The sequence below is a fragment of the Mustelus asterias genome, chromosome 4 (genome assembly GCF_964213995.1).
Source record: "Mustelus asterias chromosome 4, sMusAst1.hap1.1, whole genome shotgun sequence".
NCBI lineage: Eukaryota > Metazoa > Chordata > Chondrichthyes > Carcharhiniformes > Triakidae > Mustelus > Mustelus asterias.
This window is the reverse complement of record NC_135804.1, coordinates 98574621-98589290: the sequence shown is the minus strand read 5'-3', so window position 1 is coordinate 98589290 and position 14670 is coordinate 98574621. Positions and strand designations below refer to the sequence as shown.

The following is a 14670-nucleotide window of genomic DNA, read 5'->3' as shown; positions in this document are numbered from 1 at the left end:
CTTACATTACCACTGCAATGAAGTTACTGTGAAATTTCCCGAGTCGGCACACTCCGGTGCCTGTTGTGGTCAACGCACCTAACCAGCATGTCTTTCAGATTGTGGGAGGAAACAGGAGCACCCGGAGGAAACCCACGCAGACACAGGGAGAGCATGCAAACTCCACACACAGTGACCCAAGCTAAGAATCGAGCCTGGGTCTCTGGCGCTGTGAGGCAGCAGTGCTAATAACCACTGTGCCACATGACAGCACTGTCATTGACCCTGTCCATCACTTTGCTAATGATTGAGAATAGATTGATGGGGCAGTGATTGGCTTGTTGGATTCATCCTACTTTCTGTGGACAGGACATACCTGGGCAGATTACCACATTGTCGGGTAGATGCTAATGTTGTAGCTGTACTGATACAGCTTGGCTAAGGGCACAGCAAGTTCTGCAGACAAGTCTTCATTATTGTTGCTGGAATGTTGTCAGGGCCCATAGCCTTTGCAGTATCCAGTACCTTCAGCCATTTCTTCATATAATGTGGAGTGGTTCAAATTAACTGGAGACTGGCATATTTGATGCTGGGGACTTCAGGAGGAGGCCGAGATAGATCATCCACTCAGCACTAAGATGTCATATGGAAAGGGAAAATAACACATTTTATTAATATGTCAAAACAGCAAATGCTGTTGCAAAAGATTGATCCTGATAGACTAAATTCTCATCTTAGACAGTCATCACAGAGCAGGAATCAGCCAAGCAAGTAGAATGCTGAACTATACATCCAAAACTGTAAACTAAGACATGTTCAAACAATACTTGGTCCAGACCACATCTTAAATACTGTGTTTAGTTATACTCACCAAGACCCAAGGAAATGGAAATGGGCGGCATGGTAGCACAGTGGTTAGCACTGCTGCTTCACAGCTCCAGGGTCCCGGGTTCGATTCCCGGCTCGGGTCACTGTCTGTGTGGAGTTTGCACATTCTCCTCGTGTCTGCATGGGTTTCCTCCGGGTGCTCCGGTTTCCTCCCACAGTCCAAAGATGTGTGGGTTAGGTTGATTGGCCAGGTTAAAAATTGCCCCTTAGAGTCCTGGGATGCGTAGGTTAGCGGGATTAGCGGGTAAATATGTGGGGTGGGATTGTGGTCGGTGCAGACTCGATGGGCCGAATGGCCTCCTTCTGCACTGTAGGTTTCTATGATTTCTATGATTCTATGATGAAAACTTTAAGGACATGCAGCAGTACTTCACAGTGGAATAGTAAAGGTGAAAACTCTCCAATTATTTAAGAAACATATTGGGTGGTTTGACTTTAGTGTTTTTCTCTGTCTGAATTAATTAATTAAACTTGTCCAAATGGCTTCCTGGCCATAACAACAATGACTACACCTTGGAAGTGATCATTGGATGTAATGCACTGAGACTAAATAGAGCACTAGTAAATGTAAATCTTATTTTTCTTATGATCTATTTATGATTGGGAAGAAAGATTGAGCTGATGGGGGACTATGACCTGGCTTTAAATTGTAACAAATTGGAACTTATAATACGTTGAGGCAGAAGTAAAATACTCAAAGCAGGCCCAGAAAGCATAACAGGATAATGGAAAGATTGGTTGTTTCTTTTGTTATTCGTGTAATATTTTCCTCTTCCAGAATATTTCCCAAGGATATACAAACTATGGCTCTCACTTGGGGATGCAGCCACATCCATCACAGACCAGCGGCATGATTCCCCCTGCCTATTCGAACCAACCATACCAGGGCAGTCACACTGCCAACAATCCTGCACTCGCAGATCAGGTTCGGCAGATGCAGCAACGACCAAGTGGTTACGTTCACCAACAAGCTCCGGCTTATGCACACTCCATGCAAAACACACAGAGGTACATGATTTAGAAAATCTGATTTGTCACAACTAACTTTATTTCTTTCCACCACTGAGTATGTCCCAGTAGCTTTCAGCAATTGCACACTATTTAAGAATAGTAACATTCTCTATCCCCACCCTTTTTATTTATTGTTTGTCCTTTTTAATGTTTGTCTATCATTTCCTCTGCACATGGCTGCTATACAGTTTTAAGACTGGTGTGTCAACTTCTAGGTCATTTACCAGGGCTGGCACTCAGTGCATTACAGCAGGAGTCCTTTATTGTGATTCACCTGGAACACTAAACTGAGGCTCAGTCTTAGCCATTTTGGTGGTTAGGTGGGTGTTGATGATCTTATGGCCTTTTCAAAAGAGCAGCAAGGTGTTCTCCTGGTGTCCTGGGCTGATGCTTTTTGAGTCAAGACCAGAGAAAAGGGTAACATAATCATCCGTTTAATAACTGCTAGTAACATGTCACTGACAAAGAATGCATTGTCACATTTTCTTACACAGCAGTTGTTTTTCAAAATTTGTTGTGTAAAGCACTTAGAAAGGCAAGAGGTAAACCTATTCAAAGGAAGAAGTTGTTTGACAATTGGAGAATTTTATCACATTTCAAATTGTAAATTCTTAAATATTTGAGGTGATTCATCACTTTTAGTTTTTCTGTAGCTGCCAGTATGGCTGAACATAAGACCATCATTAGGAAATATGTTTTGAGGTAAACTTGTTAAAGGTAAGATTATTATTCACATTAAGCACTGTTTAACACAACTCCTTACTTTGTTCTGAAGGTAATTTATTCAAGTCATTCATTAGAAGAGGTAATGTTTCATTGTCTAGAAATGTGAAGTAGGTTAATCTGATACCAAAAAAAAAGACTGATTGAAATTCATTGGTACAAATGGAAACTAGTTCACCAATACAAGTGACCCCTTGATAGCTCAAGAATAAACATGTTTTCAGTTCATGATTTAGGATCTAACTGTAAAAATGAACAAATATGAAGTAATAAGAGAAAACAGTAGTTTACACTTATTGCAGAACTTATACTATTGTGACACTCCACTAACTCTACAGATGGTCTTGTGCCATACTATAACTTATCTGTGGAAATTTACCCCATAAGAGTGCATGCGCATGAGCTTCATTAAGTTACACAAAAGAAATAAGATGTGGAAACATACCATCTGGAATATGCCTTTCGTACTCGTCAAAGTCATAAACTGAGATGCAATGAAAGAAAAATTCTCCTGTCACTAAACAAAGTTTATCAAACTAATATCATGGTTTCTTAAGATTCACCCAGATAGATCTGATGGCATTTATAAATGTTCTAAAATAATTGGTGCTAAATTCAATTTTGGTTTGCTCACTTTTATATTCAATATGTGTTTTTATAGGGATGAAACTTTTGAAGTGATATTTTACATACTGAGAAAAGCCGTTCCCATTAGCTGATGCTACAAGGACTAGGGGCCACAGATTTAAAATTGGACAAGAGATATAGGGAGGGATGGATGAAGACTTTTTTTAACATAGATTCTGGTAATGACCTGGAACTTGCTGCCTTCAAAGGTGATTGAAGCAGAAATGATAAATGATTTCATAAGAAAATTGGATAGGCAGCTAAATGGCCTCATTGTGTGCCATTATGACTCAATAAAACAGCCTTGTGTTTTCCAACACGTCAAAACTAATTAACAGTAACCAAATTTATGGAGAGTAGTCACATTTCAGAGGTAACTTCTTTATCATTTGAATTTTGACCATGTTATTTTACATCTGTTTGCCCACAAAACAGTAATTATACTTTGAAAGCACTTTTAAATATTTTGACATATTGGTGCAAGTATTATTACAAATAAAATTGTAGGAACACTTATGCAATTGACTTGCTCTCCTCCATCCTTCTCAACTTTTTTTATACTTTTCCAATTCAATCAAATCAAGTCCAATTCTGAGTCTCAACAAGTTGAGACATTTCCGATCCAGGCTGGCAAGACAGAGCAAGCGACCAAATTACCCTGTCCTGGGCCTGATCTACATGAGCCAAGCTGATTGGAGGAGGGAAAGCAATACCTCCTCCAAGACTTGAGCTCATTTGCATCTTAGCCAAAAGGCCGAGATACCGCTTTTAAAAATTGCTTCATATGAAACATATGAAGCTTCAATGTAACCGAATGACCTTAACCAAGCGCAGCATCCTCTTCATACTACACTACTCTTAGCCAAATGGCATCCTTCTCAACTTGCTGTTGATGAGATGACCACGTTTCAGATCAATCCACATTGGGTGTAAGAAATTATGCGTGAGGACCACCTCCCTCAACCCTATCAAAGACAGGATTACTCATTGGAGCTGGAGCGCTCTTTGGCACTGCCATAAAATAGCTTGCATTTTACCTAATGTGCAGTCTGTGCCTGCCCCTGTATAACTTTTTCTCTAATCAAACCTCTATAAACTTGAGCTCATCCAAAACTCTGCTTTGTATGTTCCGACTCGTACCAAGTCCTATTCACCAATGTGTTTACTAGTGTACACTGATTCCTGGTCCACCAACACCTCAACATTGGCAGCAATTCCTTCAGCTATCTTAAGATCTGGAATTCACTTCCTAAAGCTTTCCATTCCCCTCACCCGTCCCCTATAGCCCTTTTAAAGTTGCTTAAAACCTAGTCATGGGACTATGTCACCCGTTCTCTGTGGCTCAATGTTGATTTTGTCTGTCAGCCTCCTATTTAACACTTTGAAATATGTTAAAGGTGCTATAAAAATGCAAGTCAAGATTAAACATGTCTTTCTCTTTGCAGGTTAACTCACCAACCCATTCAACAGGCACCATTGATGACCGGAATTAGTCATATAACCCCACAGAGTGTTCACTCAACTATGAGGAATAATCAGTTGGGTCAAGAACAACAGTACTTACGCCAGCAACAGATCCTGAGGGTAGGTTCTACTAAAACTTTATTCAGGAATGAATGTTTAACTGGGCTGCTTTGCCTTGAATTGCGGGTATATAATGGAATTCAATCACAGGGAAAGCTTTTCCTACAATGTTGGGCATGCTCTCACTAAAATGACATTTCTTGAATTGGTGTGCAGCAGCAGCAGGTACAGCAACAGCAGCAGGTACAGCAACAACAACAACAACAGGTTCAGCAGCAGCAACAGCAACAACAGGTTCAGCAGCAGCAACAGCAACAACAGGTTCAGCAGCAGCAGCAGCAACAGCAGCAGGCTCAACCCCAACCACAGACACTGGGAATGCAGGCCATTCCACCTCAGCAGTCTATGGTAAGAACCTGATTATGATATTGAAACAGTGTGACCTCTACTTTCAGAAATGGCACAATGCCATATGCTGTGATAATTTATGACTCAAATTTGGTTAGTAAGTACAATGATGGCCAAGAAATCATTGAGTTGGGCTTTCCCTGTTCTCTTCCAAAAGCATCTGTTCCTACCTACAAGCAGAACCAGGATCATTATTAGTTCAAACCTTGGCCTGTGCTAATTTTACTAATTTCAGCTGCAATGCTAATTCGGGCCTTGACATGCCTTGGCTAAGAAGACAAATCACAAGGTTCCTACTCCTGGTCACTGTTGACACCTGCTGGAAAATGTGTTTGTGTCGATGACATTACGTGTTTCCATGATGAAAAATCCTGTTGACAGTGTTGTGACTGGCATGAAAAATGATCATTTTTATTAAGGCAGGTGAGCTGCAAGCGTTTCTGAGGGAGGAATTGAATTCTTGGTCATGGTGAGAAAACAAGTATGAGGCCAAGATAATCAGCAAGTCTTAAATTGTTTTCCTATTCTAAAAAGAAGGCAGGAGAAATATCAACATGTTTTACTTATTTTTCAGTTCCAGAGACAAGGGATGCAGCAGACACAGCAGCAGCAGCAGACAGCAGCACTGGTCAGACAATTACAACAGCAACTTTCAAGTAAGGTTAAAGTACTGACGAAAGGTCATCTAGGCTCAAAGTTGGCTCCACTCTCTCTCCACAGATGCTGTCAGACATGTTGAGATTTTCCAGCATTTTTCTGTTTTTGTTTCAGATTCCAGGATCCGCAGCATTTTGTGTTTATCTTAAGGTTAAAGTATCTCTGGTTGTTCCGCTATGCTTATCGTAATGGGAAACAAAGAAGAGTCTGACACTATTAAAAGCTGCTTGTCAGACTGACCCAGAACCCCTGTCCAATATCTTAAGTGTTCCCACCTTTCCTCATGCAGGAACGTAAGAACAGGGCGAGGCCATTTAGCTTCTTGAGCCTGTTCACCATTCAATGAGATCATGGCTGTACGCTGATCTAGCTCATTGTACTTGCCTTTCCTCCATATTCCTTCATACTTTTGATGAACTAAAGCCTATTGATATGGGACTTAAAATTGAGCATCAATTGCCATTTTTGGAAGAGAGTTCAAAACTTTTACATCTTCATTCAAGAAAGGAGGAAGACAATGAACAGAAAACTATAGGTCAGTTAGACGAACATTTATCATAGGGAAATTGCTAGTCTCCATTATTAAAGAAGTTATAGCAGGATACTTAGAAAATCATAATGGATCAGGCAGCATCAACAAGATTTTATGAAAGGACAATAGTATTTAACTAATTTATTAGATTTATTTGAATAAGTAACAAGTGAGGTGAATATAGGGAAACCTGTAGATGTGGATTTCCAAAAGGCATTTGAAAAGGTTCCACACCAAATACTACTATACAAAATAAGAGCACCTAGCATGGAGTTAACATATTAGTACAGATAAAGGATAAATTAACTAATGGGAGGAAGAGGAGGGGTCAATGTTAGGGCCTCGCCTACTTACAATCTGTAGTAATGATGTGGATGAAGGGACCGAATATAAGGTAGCTAAATTTACCAATGACACCACAAAAGTAGTAAAGTTGTCAAGAGGAAGTAAAGATTCTACAAAGGGTTGAAGATAGGTTAAGTGAATGGGCAAAAAAATGGCAGGTGGAGTTTAATGTGGGAAAATGTGAACTCGTCTGCTTTGTTAGGAAGAATAGAAAAGCAGAATAATATTTGAAAGAAGGAAGATTGCAGAACCTGGTAATACATAGGATGTCCTGGTACATGAATCACAAAAAGTTAGTGTGGAGTAAGTGATTAGGATGACAAGTGGAATGTTGGCCTTCATTGCAAGGTAATGGAATCTAAAAGTAGGGAAGTTTTACTTCTGATGTCAGCATAACTATTGTAAACACCCAGATCAAGTCCCTCACGAGTTAGCCGCCATTCCAACCCTATCAAACCGAACTATCAAAAGTGTTTAAATTGAATGAAGTAACTGAACCATGTAAGCATCTAAGCAGTTCAACCACTTTTCTAAATATGTACTGATTAATGAATGAGATGTTCCTATAGTTGCCTATAATTTTAACGTAATAGTAATAAATGTTATGATGTTCTGTGACGTGCTGAGCATTTGCCGCATTTTCTGTTTATACTGCAATCTTCCAGAATCTGTGGTATTTTGCCTTTGTAATAAATGTTATGTCTTCCTTGGGTGGAGGGTTGAGAGTAATATTTAATCTCTAGAAATGAAACCAAACTGACTGAATAAATTAATTCAGCAATTGCACGTGAGTTTTCTTAGGCAAGGTTTTTTTTCTTCTGATACATGGTCCACGCTGAAACTTTTCTGAGTTGATTCATTGATGTTTGAGTCATACCCATTCACGTTCATTATTTTGATTCAACAGATTCACAGCCACAGAAGAATGCAAACCCATACTATTAACTCCGGAGTCTCCTGAAAAAAAAAGAATGTGTCTCTGTTCACCATGTGGCCCGCCCCAGATTCTGTCTGCTGTTCTCCAAAGGAATGTTAGGTTGTGACTGAAACTAACCTTGGACACGGGTTTATTGATTGTCCTATGGAATTGGCTTTTTAGTTGACCACTTCCTCCTCACTTAAAGGGTTGCTCTCGATACATATTCACTGTTGGAAAAAATATTTTGCAGCATTTAAAAAGCTGAGAGATGCTGATATATTTTTCCACTCTCCCTCCATCACATCCCATCTTATTCTCTTCAATGATGAGACCAGGAAGGCTGAAACATTGAAAGTCTGTGCTCAACAACAGTACTTCAGTCGATGTGCATTTAATTAACACGATTGTCCTAGACCTTGTAACCTGAAGATTGAACCAGCACAATTTGTAAACTTCCATGCAGCTTTGTTAGTTGTTGCCAATGATTGAGATTCATAGGCAATCATATTGTTACTGAACCTCTTATTCTCCCAGCAGCTGTGCCAGCCGTGTTTTTTACATATATATTTTTTATAAATATATATAAATATATACAGTTGTGTATATATACACATAGAAAGCACTCTATGAACATTTATTTTTAATTGTTTTCATTAATGTTTCATATTGATACTCTTAAAACTAAAGAGCCCAAGAAATTATTGTAACCATTTTTTCTGCTCATGCCTAGAAATCACTGACTTATTGGGGTACGACTCCTCAGGGCCATCAGCAATTTGATAGCTCTCCGTGTTACATCTTTGATATATGAAATTGCACACAGGCTACTCAACAAAATATGACATTCTAGCCTGAGCTTGTCCAGCCACATGTGGTTTCCATGATGGGTCATTGAATAATGATCAGGAGCAAGAAACCAGAATATGTGCCTTGGCATATCAATAAAAGGAACAGTTTTACAAAGTCGGAAGAGAAATGTTTTGACCTGTAGCAAGAAAAATGATTTTCAGATAGGTCTTCACTTGTCATTTTTAATGCACATTCTAGATTGCAAAGTGAGCTGTTGAAGTTTGTATGTGTGCTGGGGAGAAAATGATGGTTCCAAAATACCACAATGGTGAAGAGTGGTCTTGTGTTCCACTGCAATTTTTCTACATTGTATGCTTATTGTTGTTTCTTTAGTTAATTCGATGGAGGGGGGGGAAACAGCATCTCTCAGTCTTCTGATTTGAAATTCTATCAATTATTAAGACCAAAAACATGGTGGCTTATCATATGTGTCTGCTATATTCAGTGCTCTGCATGAATTCAGAGTATCAGTGAAAGTAAGACCTTTGTACCAGAAAGACAAAGTAGTCTATGAAATACTGTGGTTGTTACTGCGTTCTTTGAAAATGTGTTTGCAATTCAGTTGTTGGCTCCTACCTTTCATTAACACAACTCAACTGGTTGAGAACAAAAGTCATTACTAAAGAAGGACAGCTGAACCAACTATTGTGTGTGAGCTACCAAACTTTACTTACTAAGGACAAGGTTAAATTGAGAAGCTTCAGATACTGCCATCTCAACTTTGAAAATTCATCACCCCAAAGCATTTCTGAAATTAAGCCAACAAACCAGTTTGCAGTTTCTACTACATGCAATGATTTATCTTTATATTTTTTAAAAAAGGTATGTATGGATTATAATTTCCACTTGATGCAAATCATCAACTTTGCTTTTGAGTTTTAGCTCATTCCAAAGGTAATTTATCCACAAGAAATTTTGTTTTAGAAAGCTGCGGGTACAAAAGAAAGCACAGAGTGCAGAGCACACAGTGCTTGAACAGAAATCTGGGGCTTAAGCATCATGGAAATAAACTACTGAAATTGAGTATATCTATAAGGCAGGGGGAGTGGGGAGAGGAAGGTGGCAGGAAACTCTCCGAAGTTGCTGTTTCAGAAGAAATTCATGGAACCAGCTACTAAGTGATGTGAAACAACACCCCCTCCCATGAAAGTAGGAGAGTAAGCCTGGTGGAGAAAAGAATATCACACTGTACAGAAAAAATACTTTCTATCTTGGTTTGTAAAACTGTACCCACATATTAAAAATTATGTACATTTTTGGTAATTGATTTGTTTTTTTCTTTAAGAAAATTCTGATGTAAAGAAAAAATTCAAGATAGTGTATGTATAAAAAATTGTACATGTGTTGTTTTTATATATAAAACACAAACACTGGTCAATATGATAGAGATGACCAAATGACTCAGAAGATCCGGGTCTCAGTTTTTATGACTTTCTGCATGCATTATCTTTTTCATAAACTGTATAAGTTTGCATCCTTTGCAATGAGGAGGGTAACCTTATCTCCTTGTCATGATCAACATTTCTGATTTTTAAGTTATGAAATCCAGTTAAAGGACATGATTTTGCCATTGAAAAGTATACAACTAGTTTACCAGTGTGAGGAGATAATTGCGACCTGCAGTTTGCCACTGTGGGCAGAATAGCCATTTCCTATTGCATTACCTCTTATTGCATTACCATCAGGAACAGGTAAGTGGCAAGTAACATTTGAGTCACAAAAGTGTCTGACATCTCCAACATTGAGAATCTCCCCATCTTCTCTTGATATTTGATGGCATTCTCATTGCTGAAACCACCACTATCAACAATCTAGGGGTTACCATTGACCAGAAACTACTGAATCAGCCATATAAATATGGTGGCTTATAATTCTGTGTAGAGTAACTCGCTTCCTGACTCCCCAAAGCCTGTCTGCCATCTACATGCCATAAGGCAGGAGTGTGACGGAATACTATCCACTTATCTGGATGAGCTCCAACAACATTCGGGAGGCTCAATACTGTTTAGGATAAAGCAGCCTGCTTAATTGGCACTCTATCCACCACCTTAAACATTCACTCCCTCCACCATCATGGCAAGATGTGTACCATCTACAAGATGCACTGCAGAAATTCACCAAGTCTCCTTTGACAGCACCTTCCAAACCCATGAACTCTACCATCTAGAAAGACACAGGCAGCAAATTCATGGGAATACCACTACCGACAAGTTCCCTTCCAAATTACAGCTTCCTCACTTGGAACTATATTGCCGATCGTTCATTGATGCTGGCCTAAAATCCTGGAACTCCCTAACAGCATTGAGTGTACCTACACCGCGTGAATTGCAGAGGTTCAGGTAGGTGCCTCACCACCACCACCTTGAGCAATTGGCAATGGGCAACATATGATGCCCTAGCCAGTGATGTCCATATGTCACGAAGGAATAACTATGTGAACAAATTATCTCATGTTTGTTATCTTAGGCTAATTGACAGATGCAGAGTCCCATCATCTTGGTGAAGAGTAACCAAACAATTGTAATGAAAAATCTACATAATCAAGAATTTCTGTGGCATGTTATGGAGTACAGGAATTCAACAACATTACTCTATATCTCCATTCCCGCACCTCACCTCAAGACTTTATCAGAAATACATAAATCTTCCTACATCTCCCCGATGCTACAGGGCATCATTGGGTCCAAAGTCAATTTTAAAGACCCCCAAGATCACTCCTCCCGCCTTTACAAAATTATGCCATCACTTCTGGTCGGTCTGTTGTACTGTTGAAATATATCCTGTTATGGTGATGGATAAAAGCAAATTACTTTGGAATCTGAAACCAAAAGAGAAAATGCTGGGGAAAAAAATGGAGATTGTACTCTGGGTGAGGTACTCTAGGTCTTCACAAATACTTGGGATATGGTGATCCAGAGTTAGTAAGCGAGTAATGCAGCAGCCTGGACTAACATTTCAGAGCCTAAATTCAAAACCTATCATGACAACTGAGAAATTTAAATTCAATTAATTAATAAATATGGAATGCAATGCAAATCTCAATAATGATCATGAAATTACTGGATTGTTGTAAAAATCTGGTTCGTTGAAGTCAGGGGTGGAAATCTGCTATCTTAACCCTTATATGGCATATATTTGACTCCAGACCCATAGCAATCTGGTAATCATTAACTTCCCTCTGAAATGGCCTAGCCGGCCATTTGTTGTATGTATCAAGCTGCTGCAGAAAAATCAAAGAATAAAGCTAAATGAGCTGTCTGGTATTATCCAAGTTACTAGAAATGACAAAACCACACCTGGCTCAGTTAACCTTGCAAAGCCATTCTCAGTAACATCTGGGAACTTGTGCCAAAATTGGGAGCGCTGTCACAGACTAGACAAGCAACAGACCTAAATAGTTAATACTCACTGAATTGTATCTCATGGATAGACTCCTCCATCACCATATTAATTATCTGTGCACTATTGACAAAGGGTTATTTGGACGGGGCGGCACGGTAGCACAGTGGTTAGCACTGCTGCTTCACAGCTCCAGGGACCTGGGTTCGATTCCCGGCTTGGGTCACTGTCTGTGTGGAGTTTGCACATTCTCCTCATGTCTGTGTGGGTTTCCTCCGGGTGCTCCGGTTTCCTCCCACAGTCCAAAGATGTGCAGCAAAAATTGCCCCTTCGTGTCCTGGGATGCATAGATTTGAGGGATTAGCGGGTAAAGTATGTAGGGATGTGGGGATATGGGGGTAGGGCCTGGGTGGGATTGTGGTTGGTGCAGACTCGATGGGCCAAATGGCCTATTTCTGTACTGTAGGGTTTCTATGTTTCTATGGCTCGAAACATCAACTATTTTCTCTCCTTACATTTGCTGCTAGACCTGCTGAGATTTTCCAGCATTTTCTCTTTTGGTTTCAGATTCCAAAGTAATTTGCTTTTATCCATCATCATAACTGGATATATCTCAACAGACCGACCAGAAGTGATGGCACAATTTTGTAAAGACGGGGGGAATGTTTTGGGGGTCTTTAACATTGACTTTGGACCCAATGATGCGCTGTAGCATTGGGGAGATGTAGGAAGATTTATGTACCTGGCACAGTCCTCTCACACAATGATCAAGATAGGGATCGATCTGATTCAATGAGGAGTGCACAAAAATGTGCCAGGAACAACAGCAGGTGTTTCAGCTTGTGTTCAAGGTCTAGATGGGGTTCTTTAGGGTTTGACTGGTTAATTAAGAAAGCTACTTAACACAATAGGTTGTAAGACCATTATTATTTATTTGCAGCTCTATGTACATCTCAGTAACTGCACACAAGGTTGTAGTTTTGTTTCCCTCCAGATATCTTTCTTGATCATGTGACATTGCATCATAGTTACATCAACATTAGGTGTTTCTGATGAAAAAACAAAATTACTAGCTTAGACTTTCTTAGCTACAGATTTTTGCTGCTGGGCAGCATTTATTGCCCATTCCTACTTGCCCTTGAGGAGGTCGTGGTGAGCTGCCTTCTCAACCCCATTCCCACTTGGGTGGGGTGGAGATATAGGAGGATGTATGTAATTGGGATAAGGTCTTGGCGGGCGGGGCGGATATACAGTAAAGCTTTTTTTAAACCTTTCTCAGGATCATCTGAGGTAATATTAGGTTGTCGTTCTTGTTTAGAGCTGAAAGTTGTGTTTACGGGCATCGACAATTCTGATGGTGAGAATCCGTTTTGAGGTGATGAAATTCTAATGGCATTGTGGGTCAACCCACAATACATGGACTGCAGCTTTTCAAGAAGGCAGCTCACTACCACCTTCTCAATGGCAACTAAGGATGGGCAATAAATGCTGGCCAGCCAGCAATGCCCATGCCCCATGAATAAATAAAATTCTGTAACTAAGAAGGTCTAAGTTAGTAACTTTGTTCTTTTTCATTAGTTCCTTGATTGAACTCCTCTTTCTGCTTCTCTATTCAACTGAGAGTGCCTAGGCGAGGTAGTTGCATGCATGAAACCATATTCCTTTGCAAAGTTGTGGAATAAATCATTAGGAAACAGTAGACAATTGTCTGACACAAAGTCTGGGCTGCCATGTGTCATGAAGATTCTTTTTAGTGATGAATGGCTGCCTCCACCATGATGCAGTGCAATTTATTCACTTCAATCCATCAGGAGTAGTAATCAATAATGATAAATATTTTGCCTTGAAACTCAAATATTCCATTGCCCTGTGCTCCCATTGCTTCAGTGGAAAAGTGGAGGGTACCAGTGGCTTGCTCTGCTCTTGGCTATTCACTGCATGTTGAGCCATCCAAAATTAGTTCTTCTATAGAATGACTGTCTAGCTACAACACTGACTGCTGGGCTGTTCCATGGCATCCCCAGATGACGATGTATCTTTTGGAGAATTTTGAGCCAAATTGTTCCAGGGATTAGTAGTCTGTCATTAAAAACTTAAGACGTCTTCAATAATTGTGAGATGTTTTCTCTAGTATTGTTGGGGAAAAAAAGACATGTTGAAGCTTTTTGTCTTGCACTCATCAGGACATTTGATGGTGTCTGACAAATAACTGCCAATTTAAACCAGACAGCTTGATCCTGATTGGTCAAGGCATTGACTTAGTGAGTGAACTAGCTGTCACTTATTTTGTTTAGCTGAAAACAGTTCCCCACTGTCAACATCCTTGGGGTTACCATTGACCAGAAACTCAACTGGACTTGCCACATAAACACAGTGGCAACAAGAGCACATCAGAGGCTAGGAATACTGTGGTGAGTAACTCACCTTCTGATGACTCAAAGCCTGTTCACCATCTGAAAGGCACAAGTCAGGAGTGATGGAATACTCCTCACTTGCCTGGATGCAGCTCCAACAACACTCAAGAAGCTTGATACCATCCAGGACAAAGCAGCCTGCTTGATTGGCACCACATCCACAAACATCCATTCCCTCCACCACCGACGCTCAACAGCACCTTCCAAACACGCAACCACTCCCATCTAGAAGGAAAGGACAGCAGATACGTGGGAATGCCACCACCTGCAAGTCCCCCTCCAAGCCAGTCACCATCCTGACCTGGAAATATATCACCGTTCCTTCGCAGTTGCTGGGTCAAAATCCTGGAATTCCCTCCCTAACGACATTGTGAGTCAACACACAGCACGTGGACTGCAGTGATTCAAGAAGGCAGCTCTCGACGGCATCTTCTCGACGGCAACCAGGGATGGGC

The 14670-nt window shown here is 40.2% G+C and overlaps 1 protein-coding gene across 1 annotated transcript in view; it reads left to right on the top strand.

Moving 5' to 3' along the window:
- med12 (mediator complex subunit 12) overlaps positions 1-7822 on the top strand; it is a 159477-nt gene extending 151655 nt beyond the window's left edge. The window contains exons 40-44 of the mRNA XM_078211432.1: positions 1646-1875; positions 4674-4812; positions 4969-5160; positions 5735-5816; positions 7602-7822. Coding sequence (XP_078067558.1) covers positions 1646-1875; positions 4674-4812; positions 4969-5160; positions 5735-5816; positions 7602-7639 — 681 coding nt within the window. The 3' untranslated portion in view covers positions 7640-7822. The remainder of the gene's footprint in view (positions 1-1645; positions 1876-4673; positions 4813-4968; positions 5161-5734; positions 5817-7601) is intronic.
- The last annotated feature ends 6848 nt before the right edge of the window (positions 7823-14670 follow it).